This window comes from Hakea prostrata, chromosome 8 (genome assembly GCF_041222555.1).
Source record: "Hakea prostrata isolate BN-2017 chromosome 8, UWA_Hpros_2, whole genome shotgun sequence".
Lineage (NCBI taxonomy): Eukaryota > Viridiplantae > Streptophyta > Magnoliopsida > Proteales > Proteaceae > Hakea > Hakea prostrata.
Window position 1 is genome coordinate 7,456,434 of NC_142607.1, and position 10,713 is coordinate 7,467,146.

Sequence of the window (10,713 nt, forward strand, 5' to 3'; positions counted from 1 at the left end):
AAATAAACAAGTAAAACGGGTGTTGTCATTGGTATAGTAGGTATAGTCCCAGATGCTCGATGTTTTCCAGCAATCTCCTCTGCTTTGCGAATTTTTTTCCCACGCTTGGCTTCAACCATTGCTCGCTTTTCTTCCGCTTCCTTGTGGGAGTATAACCACCTCATTCTTCATTTCCTCCACATACTCTACCCTCTCCCCTTCCAGTCGTTCATGTATGCCCCAAAGTCTTTGTCAAGGCAATATGAACTAATCGAAATGAGTCATGACACCTTTAATACTTTTACACATTCAATAGTTTTTGTTGAATGACTCGAACCCAGTGTCTGGGTAGAGACAATTGATAGCATATAGGTTTCATACCATAATTGCACAAGCATGGCAGGCATAGTGAAACTAAAGAAATGGAAACTTGTTTACCTAGGTCTTTTTCAGCTCATCTTCTAGAGCCTCTTTCTTGCTACTCTCCCATGCATCAATGGCACACAGTTCTTTATCAGCCCTATTAACAGAAGTAGATTAATAGCAAGCTCAACAGAACTTCCAAATATTAAAAAAACAAAAATACCATTTTAAAAAAATTCAATTTTTTAAACCTGATCTCTAAATCAATTATCTTTAATCCCAACATCAGCTCAATTAAAACAGTTGATTGGTAAAACTTGATCATATTAAATAAAATTATCATGGTTGATCAATGCTTTGCTACGTCAGCTGGTTAAACCATCAAACTAGGGATTTTGGAAAAAATCAGTAAAGAAGATTAAGGGCATCATTGCCAGTTTTCAGACAAGCAAATGAAGACTTTAGGTAAAATTTGAGACTCTAAAATATTGAAGGTTTTATTATATCCAAGGTCATATGATGGACACCTAACTTATGTGGAGAGCTTTCAATCTTGAATTAGGTTCAAAGGGTAAACAACAAAGTCACGAGATGACTTGAGGAGCACTAGTACTAAGTTCATTCCAATATTATGGTAAAGTTAGTACCATCACAATGAAAGAGAATGAATAATAAGTTCTTAATTAGCCTAAGCCTACAAAATGTGGAGGTATGTTAATTGTGGTGCACACTTGCTAATCTAAGTAGATGTACCTGATGTAGTAAGTAAAGTAGTTTTCCAATGAAAATTATACAGGCAAATTTTTTAGACATTCATTCATGAGACTGAGATTTGGGACATGGAAAATGGAATAGAATTCTCTAGGCATTCATGTAGATACCTTAAAATAGAATTCTCTTGATGAAAAATAGAAAGTTATGTGAATCTTTTCATAAAAAATCTTCTCATGAATCCCTCCTCTTTTTTATGCTCCCTGTCAACTCATCGTAGAAGCTCTAATGATACCATGAACAAATTCTATTCTATCTAATTTTTTTCGGCTGTTATCAAATATGGGCGAAGTGAATCATTTCTTATTTATTTTAGTAATAAATATTCAAAAATTATTATCAATAGGAAAGTTGAAAAATCAAAAAAAAAAAAAAAAAAAAAAAAAAAAGACTCACTTCCATGACTCGGATGAAAGGGAGACAAGGAGGAATTGAGGGCTTTGTATTATTTTCTACTATTAATTTTCTTGGTTGAATAATTAATTTATTTCTGAAATCACAAACTGCTATTCAATGCAAACAGCCACGATAATATGGGAAATTCGATTTTTTTTTTTTTTTTTTTTGAGCATAGGAAATTTGATTTTCTCACTGTATAATACCCAATCATGGAAACCGCATTTTAGGGGTTTAGCAGTCATAATGATGGACATGGTCTTTATCAAACTTCAACTCCTTCAATGGTCTTTCGAACTTCAACTCCTTCAATTCTTTTCTTTTTTCGAATTGTTTATCCCCACTTATTCCTTCTTTCATTTCACTTCTCATGCTTCTAGGAAATTCAGTAGTCGTTCCCGCCAAGACATGTCATAAAGGCGTTTGTGTTGTTGAAAGAGAGTTCAGCAGCCCTGACTGTTGTTGCTTTGTTTTTAACTGACAAAAATGTCTGAAATGCCATGCAAAATCAAATTGTGGTTGAGTTCTTCCAATCTGAGTACAAAACTTGTTTCCATCCTTATGATCTGGATTTGAATAATGAGAAGGAATCAGTTGAAGATAATTGATTTAAAGATCATGTATCAACTAATAACATTTTTAATGAGGATGGTGCAATTGAATCGTGCCATTGGAATGCCCATAACAAGACTACTAAGGCTACAGCACCATCCTTCATGGGATTGGTTATATATAGCCTATAGGATGGTTTTAAATAGTAACTTAAGAAAGTATTATGAACCTGATCGCTGTGTTCCCCCACTTCAGAGCAAGAGCTTCAACAATTCCTTTGATAGAAGCTATCAGGCCTTGAATTCACGAGATCAATGGTGATGTCTAACCTTTCTGCCCCTAAAGCTGCTGGTCCGTGCACCACCACAACCAATCCAGGCCATCGCTCTTTCACGATTTCCCAATCAGCAAACCCTAAATCTCTGCAACTCTTCACCATTCCCTCTACTTCTCCCGTACTGGTAAACACTATGGCATCGACACGTTCTTCCCTTTCCAAGACAACCTGCGCGCACTTCAATCCATCCCATCTGGTTTCATATGCTGAAACCCTTACTGGAATCCAATCCCTGGCAGAAAGAGCTCGAAGAGAATATGGGATCACCGGGGGTTCGTTGATTCCAATCACAAGAGGAACAGGGCATAATATCCTCCGTCCATGTCCGATCCCCAGAGATTCAACCATAGATGCCGGTGTTGCCTGCGAAGGTCCTAAAACCCTAATTCTCCTCTTCGGGTTCTCGCAGAGACTATAAATTCTATGTCAGTTGCTGCTAATGGAGGACTTTCGAGAGTTCAGCTAAGCATTCTGCGAACTCCAAGATTCCTATCTTGGAAGTGAATGCGATGGTGGAAAAATCCTCAAGTTGGGAATGAAATGCACCATTGTCGCCTTGATTCGGTGAAGAGAGAAGGACGTTTCTGATGGAAGATTTGGTTTGTTGGGTAGGTTCGACGACAACCGTTGGACACCATAACGGCACGGCACCATTGAGTTGCAGGATGTGAGATAGCCTCACTGCGTAGTTTTGCCGCGTTGTGAAGGGGACACGCTTATTATAGATTGGAGCTCGGGCAGGAGTTGGAGACGAATTTACAGGTGATTTCTCTTTGCATATTGTGAACATGAATTAAGCTCCTTGATTGGGTCATTATAATCGCCATCATCACACGTCAATCCCGATTTCTGAGCCTCTTCTTCCTCTTCGTCATCAATTGTGAGACCCGGATCAACCAAAATTTATGTACGTGAGGGGCAAGTTTGGCCCTGGCGGTCTAACTCGCCCTAAGCTAATCCTTAACTCGAATGGGCTTGGGCTAAAGATTTTGGCTCTATCGGCGGGTTAGGGCCAAATATTCTAGCCCTGAACTAGGGCTAGGGGCGGACCTGGGATTACTCTCTGGCCCGCCCAACCTATCCAGGCTCGTCCCTTATTCTGGCCCTTATTTTGGCCCTGATTTTAACCCTGATCTTGGCCCTTATTCTAACTCTGATTTTGACCCAGATTCTGACCTTGATTTTGGCCATGATTCTAACCCTGATCTTGACCCTGATATTGGACATAATCTTGGCCTTGATCTAAGCCCATGATTTTGGCCCTAATTTGAATCTGGACCTTCCATCCATATAGAGAGGAATTAATTCTAATCCACATGAATGAATATTTAACATGTGTCAAATTTTAAAAACACAATCATGTTTTGTAAATAATAAATAAAAATAAATTTTATGATCGTTACCAATGTAATAAGCATCCATCTGATTTTGGCGGGATCCTAACCCTAATTTTGGCTCTAGTCTTAATGTTAATTTGACTTTGATCATATACTAGATTTTTACGCTAATCTTCATATTAACATTGATATAACTATATAAGTCTTGACTTTAACCTTCATTTTGATCATATTAAACTATGAGTTCACTTTTTATATTATTTTTAAGATAATTTTAATTTTTCGAACTAAGTCATTTTTAATTCCCAAAAATCATTGATTTTTTTTTTGGAACTAAGGCGAGATAATACATTAGAAATAATAAAAGCTAGTATATAGAGAATTAATATCTAACAAATCTACACCCCAACTTCATCATGAATATTGACATCTTTCTTTTGCATCCAATGTGATATTTCAGAATTTTTTTCTTCTTAAGGACAATTAGCTATGTTTATAAATAAAATATCATTTTCTTTAACTACGAAAAAAATATCAATACTAAATTATCGTTTATTTACTTGTAAACAAAGTTTTCAATATGGATTTTTCTTTGTTGAATAAGGTTATCAATGGGAGAGGTTTACAATTTCCATCACCAAAGCAATAGGAGATTTTCAGAGATTAATATAGAATTATGGAGTATGAATTTATTTATGTTTAAAGCAACATTATCAACTTATTGACTATTTTATCATTTTGTAGGAGCTTCAATTATCTTATATTTATATGATTTTTTTTTTAAAATTTACTTGTGATACTTTTATTTTCTTTTATTTATTTATTTATTTATTTTAATGAATTTCATTTGATATTTTAGGTATAAGGAAAGGACCAATTAAGGCTATGGTCAAGAAGCCAATCAAGGCTAGAGACAAAGCTAATCGGGTCGGGACAGGGACAAAGTCAAATAAGGCTAGGGTCAGGGACAGGGCCAGGGCCAAATACGGCCAGGGTCAGGGCTAATTAGGGTCAAGGTCAGGGCCAATCAGGGCCAACACATCCCGACCCTGCCCAATTAGGGCCAATTAGGGCGGGAATGGGCTTGGCTTGACCCTGTAGGGCTTAGGGCTAGGGACAATAATCATTGGTCTTGAACTAAGGTTAGGCGAGAATGGGCTCAGATTATAACATATATGGCTGGGCTTGGGATTGCAAAAACCTGGCCCAGTCCGGCCCAATTGCAGCCCTACTACTACGTGTACAACATTTCTTTCTCTAAGTATAATTCACTTCATATCAAATAATCAATTGAGATTTGCAGAAAAGGTGTTTCAATTTGACAAAGACTCTAACATCGGAAAATATTATATCTAAACTCTTAAAAAGTCATCTTAAAATTCTTGTTCCACTTGAATTACACAACCATGCATGTACGATTAACATTATCGATCTCCAACTTAAACGCTCAAGTTCGTGCTCCACTAGGATTACGGTATTTTATGGGTGTATATAACTCGATTAGGACTGGGACTTGTTCGATCTGTCTCTCTCTATATATATGTGCAATTGGTCGACTCTACTTAGTTGAAATCCAGTATTGTTAACCTGAGGAGTTGTTAATTGTTCTTAATTATTCATTGAAGGAATAAAATTATGCCAGAAAGAAAGCTTCAAAGTAGTTTGTTAATGTCTAACACTGAAAGGGATGACCGAGGGTGGACTCTGCTTCACATCGGAGCTCGAAAAGGTGATCTAAAATTGGTGAGGAAACTACTCGACCAAGGTATGGATGTTAACGTGCGTACAAAGGGAAACATTGCAAGAGGTGGTCTGACCCCTCTTCACCTTGCTGCACAGGGTGGTCACCTTCGAGTGATGGAACAGTTGCTACATCGCGGAGCAGATATCCATGCAAGAACTAAGGGGATATGTGGGTGGACACCTCTGCATAGTGCTTCCAAGAGTACTAAAAACAAGGAAGCCATCAAATTCTTGATTAAGAATGGGGCGTTTTTGCCAGAAGAAATCGACGATTATAGGTTCAACCCACCTCTCTTTTATTGTTCTGGTCTCGAGTTGGCTTATAAAGAGATGAAAAAGTTGGCAGCAAGAAAACGTAAACCTCCAATCTGATGATGAAGATGGTTCCTTTTACGACTGGATTAATGAAGGCTATATTTCCCAATACAATCAGTGGGAAAAGGGTGGTTGTTGTGGTGGTTGTCGTTGTTCTTGCGGTTATGGTTTGTGTTGTTGCTGTAGTGAAAGTTATTTTTTCTGGCCATGGTATTGTTTCCCTCGAAGTCGAAGTAGTCAGAGGTTAGAGGATCGGATTTCTTCCTGTAATGGCTGAACCTTATTTGCTACTGGTAGCATTTCTCATTCTTTCCTAGAGAATTATAAATTCATATGGTCTGATTTTTTTTCTTTTTTTTCATTGTAATTACGTTCTATTTTTTACAAATAATGAATCATCTTTATCAACCACTCGGTCTCGATCCGACAGATGATAAATGTTAGAACACAGGAGGACTTATGAAGAATTGAAAAGACATAACTTAGCTCATTAGGTAGTTTTCATTATCATATAACGGAGATATATGTTAGGAAAAAAATAAATGTGGAATAAAGAAACAATATTGATTCGATCTTAAGTCCTTGTTCTACTAGAGTTTCACAGCCGTGCATCTAACTGTTAACATGATCGATCTTTAAACTCTTTGAGACCTTGTTCTGCATTGTTCTACTTGAGTTTCACAGCCGTGCATCTAACTGTTAACATGATCGATCCCTTCAGTTTTTCTTTCTTCCTAACATATTGAATTTCTAAGCCAACCTCTCTCAGACTCAAGAGTAGGAACTTTAGTTCTCTCCAGTTTAATCTTCTAAATGAAGAAATCTACTTCAATAACAGAGAAAAATATGACTGGGTCCCTTTAACTAGACCGAAACACCAGGTTTTTTTAAGCACAAAATGAATGAAAAAAACCAAGTTTCAAACTATGTTTTCACAAATCCAGTAACCAATATTTTTCTCTATTTACAGATTAACATAGAAAGCCATCAATCACTGATATAGAATTAAAACAAACCAGTAGAACTCCAAGAAATTCCAACCAATAAACAAGTAAAACTGGTGTTGTCATTGGTACTGTAATAGGTATAGTCCTAGATGTTCGATGTTTTCCAGCAATCTCCTCTGCTTTGCGAATTTCTTTTCCACACTCAGATTCAACCATTACCTGCTTTTCTTCCGTTTCCTTGTGGAGTATAACCACCTCATTTTCCATTTCCTGCGCATACCCTGCCTTCTCCCCTTCCAGTTGTTCTTGTATGCCCCAAAGTCTTTGTCAAGGCAATATGAACTAATAGAAATGAGTCATGACACCTTTAATACTTTTACACATTCAATAGCTTTTGCTGAAGGACACGAACCCAGTGTCTAGGTGGAGACCATTGATAGCATATAGGTTTCATACCATAATTGTACAAGCATGGCAGGCATAATGAAACTGAAGAAATGAAAACTTGTTTACCTGGGGTCTTTTTCAGCTCAGCTTCCAGAGCTTCTTTCTTGCGACTCTCCAATGTATCAATGGCACACAGCTCTTTATCAGCCTTGTTAACAAAAGTAGATTAGTAGCAAACTCAACAGAACTTCAAAATGCTAAAAAAGCATAAATACCATTCTAAAAAGGTTCAGTTTTTTAAACCTGATTTCTAAATCAATTATCTTTAATCCCAATATTAGCTCAGTTAAATCAGTTGATAGGTAAAACTTGAACATATTAAATAAAAGGGGAAAAAACTTTGGCCCCGCGGGTTGGGGGTTTTTTTAAAAACAAACCTCTCTCTTTTTGAAAAATTTCCCCCCCCCCCCCCCCCACTGGGGGGGGGGGTTGTTAATATAAAATTTATTTTTTTTTTTGCCCTTCATTAAATTAATAAACTAAAATATTCCCCCTTTGCCTTTAGAAACTATATTGATGTCAATTAAATCCTTAAAATCTTATATTTTACGGGCATGGTTGATCAATGGTTAGCATATTAGGAGACTTTCAATTTTCAACTTTGAATTACCTTTGATGGTTTCTAATATTTTAGTTTCTATTTTAAGTTTTATTTAAACACAAATTCCCTTTTTTGCGCAAATTCTTTTGAAAAAAAAAAAAAACCCTTCTCTTTTCGCGGGGTTTTTTTTTAAAAAAAAAAAAAAATAAAAAAAAATTAATTCCCATCATTAACTAGGGATTTTGGAGCAATTAAGCGAGAGAGATAAAGGGATGTTAAAAATTAGTAAAAAGATAAGGAGGAAGAAAAAAAAGGGGATAGCATTAGAAAAAGCCAGAAAAATTACAGGTTGATCAAGTTCAAGAAACAAATGAAGACTTTAGGTAAAATTTGAGATTCTAAAATATTGAAGGTTTTATTATATCCAAGGTCATGTGATGAACACCCAACTTATGTGGAGAGCTTTCAATCTTGAATTAGGTTCAAAGGGTAAACAAAGAAGTCACAAGATGACTTGAGGAGCACTACTAAGTTCATTCCAATATTATGGTAAAGTAGTACCATCACAATTGAAAGAGATTGAATAATAGATTCTTAATTAACCTAAGCCTACGAAATGTGGAGGTGTATTAATTGTGGTGCACACTAGCTAACATAAGTAGATGTATCAATGTAGGAAGTAAGGTAGCTTTTCAACGAGAATTATACAGGCGAATTCTTTAGACATTCATGAGACTGAGATTTGGAACATGAAAATGGAATAGAATTCTCTAGACATTCATGTAGATACCTTATAATAGAATTCTCTTGATGAAAAATAGAAAGTTATGTGAATCTTTTCAAACAAAATCATATGATGAATCCCTCCTCTTTTTTTGGCTCCCCATCAACTCATCATAGAAGGTCTAATGATACCATGAACAAATTCTACTCTATTTAAATTTTTTTTTTTTTTAATTCAACTTAACATTCAAAAAACCAGTGATCGGCTGTTATCAAATATGGGCGAAGTGAATCATTTCTTATTTATTTTAGTAATAAATATTCAAAATTTATTATCATTAGGAAAGTTGAAAAATCAAAAGAAAAGAAAAAGACTCACTTCCATGACTTGGATGAGAGGCTTGGATGAGAGGGAGACAAGGAGTTGAGGGCTTTATATTATTTTCTACTATTAATTTTCTTGGTTGCATAATTAGTTTATTTCTAAAATCACAAATTGTTATTCAATGCAAATAGCCACGATAATATGGGAAATTCGATTTTTTTTTTTGGGCATTGGAAATTTGATTTTCGCACTGTATAATACCTGATCATGAATATCCCATTTTAGAGGTTTAGCAGTCGAAATGATGGACATGGTCTTTACGATCATCAACTCCTTCAATGTTTCTTTTTCAAAATTGTTTATCCCCCGCTTATAACTTCTTTCATTTCACTTTTCATGATTCTAGGAAATGTTGTAGTCGTTGCGCCAAGACATGCCCTGCAGGCGTTTGTGTTGTTGAAAGAGAGTTTAGCAGCGCTGAGTGTTGTTGCTTTGTTTTTAGCTGACAAAAATTTATGAAATGATGTGATGCAAAATCAAATAGAGGTGGAGTTTTTCCAATCTGAGTATAAAACTTGTTTCCATCCTTATGATCTGTATTTGAATAATGAGAAGGAATCAGTTGAAGATAATCGATCATGGATCAACTAATAACATTTTTAATGAGGATGGTGCAACTAAATCATGCCATTGGAATGCCCATAACAAGACTACTAAGGCTACTGCACCATCCTTCATGGGATTGGTTATATTAGCAATTATGGTGGTGGTGATGAAACGTGGATAGAAATTAATTATTACTTAAAAATGAGTCGACATTTCAAAATGTTTAAGCTTTTTATTTTTCTTCTTCTTGGACTTGCTATATATAATCTGGCCGTCAAGATATTTCAAAGATATGCTTATCAATACAATTTATTATAATTGAATTTAAACTTAGAAAATACATAATAATAATAAATATTATATAATTAATTCTACCTTGTAATTAGTTTCCTCCTATGTCTCAATGTTATACTGCACCTATGTAAATCCATGACAGCTAAATGCGTAGATGATAACATTGTGATATTTATAGACAATTTTTTTTTGGGCAATATTTATAGACGATATCATGTTTAATAAATTGAACAAGTTTTGAAATGCTTATTCTGTGAAGAAAAAAAAATCATCAACTGCACCTTGACCTCATGCTTGATAAATGCCTAATTAGTTAAAGCATCCCAGCGTACCATTAAGGTTCAAAGCCTAAATAATGAATATTTTCTATTTTAATGTAGTTTGAGTTTGCATAATTAGCACCATTAATCTTTTCCTTATAATTCATGTCAAAGGCAGTGTTGCTTCAAAATCCAGTTCAGCAGCGCAAGCGAACTAACCTGCAGAAACAAAATCTCTATCGGGAACCTGCAGAAACGAGCTCTACCGAGTTGGTCAAGTAACGCCTCTGACAATCAAACTAGTGAAGCACACAGATTTGGATTAAGAAAGCGAGTTATAATTCTCAATGCTAGAGGGAATAATTCAAGAATACCTACCTGATAATAATAAAGATATAAGTACTTATAGCCTTGGAGGTTACCTGGCTCCGTGTCATGATGGAGTTTAACTCGACTTCCAGAAGTGCTCCAGATTAGGTCGTTGAGTTTGAACATGATTCTATTAAACAAAAACTCCATGACTTGTCAGAGTTCTTATCAATTGGATCACGAGGCATAGATATCACATGTTCATCTCTGAACCTCCACGAAAACTTAGGAAGTAAACCAAACTCTACTGGGAATCTTCTGCTATTGCCTGACCAGAACCTGGTCGGTCTTTATTCACTCGAGTTCACCCTATCCATATCAGGCAGGATTGTGATTCCTGATCACCAAAGAAGTTTTTCGTGTACGTAGAGTGCCATTTGCCATGAATTACAGAAGTATCAAAACTCT

General features: G+C 35.8%; 1 protein-coding gene and 1 pseudogene across 1 annotated transcript; one reads left to right on the forward strand and one right to left on the reverse strand.

The window, feature by feature from the left end:
- Positions 1–417: 417 nt before the first annotated feature.
- On the reverse strand, positions 418–2,746 carry LOC149006584 (uncharacterized). The gene is made up of 2 exons (XM_089165486.1): positions 2,391–2,746; positions 418–499 (listed from the first exon to the last, which is right to left on the reverse strand). Exons 1-2 carry the CDS (start codon positions 2,744–2,746, stop codon positions 418–420), a joined length of 438 nt encoding a protein of 145 aa, XP_089021612.1.
- A 2,657-nt stretch (positions 2,747–5,403) lies between these two features.
- LOC149006585 (phytochrome-interacting ankyrin-repeat protein 2 pseudogene) lies at positions 5,404–5,850 on the forward strand (annotated as a pseudogene).
- Positions 5,851–10,713: the final 4,863 nt, after the last annotated feature.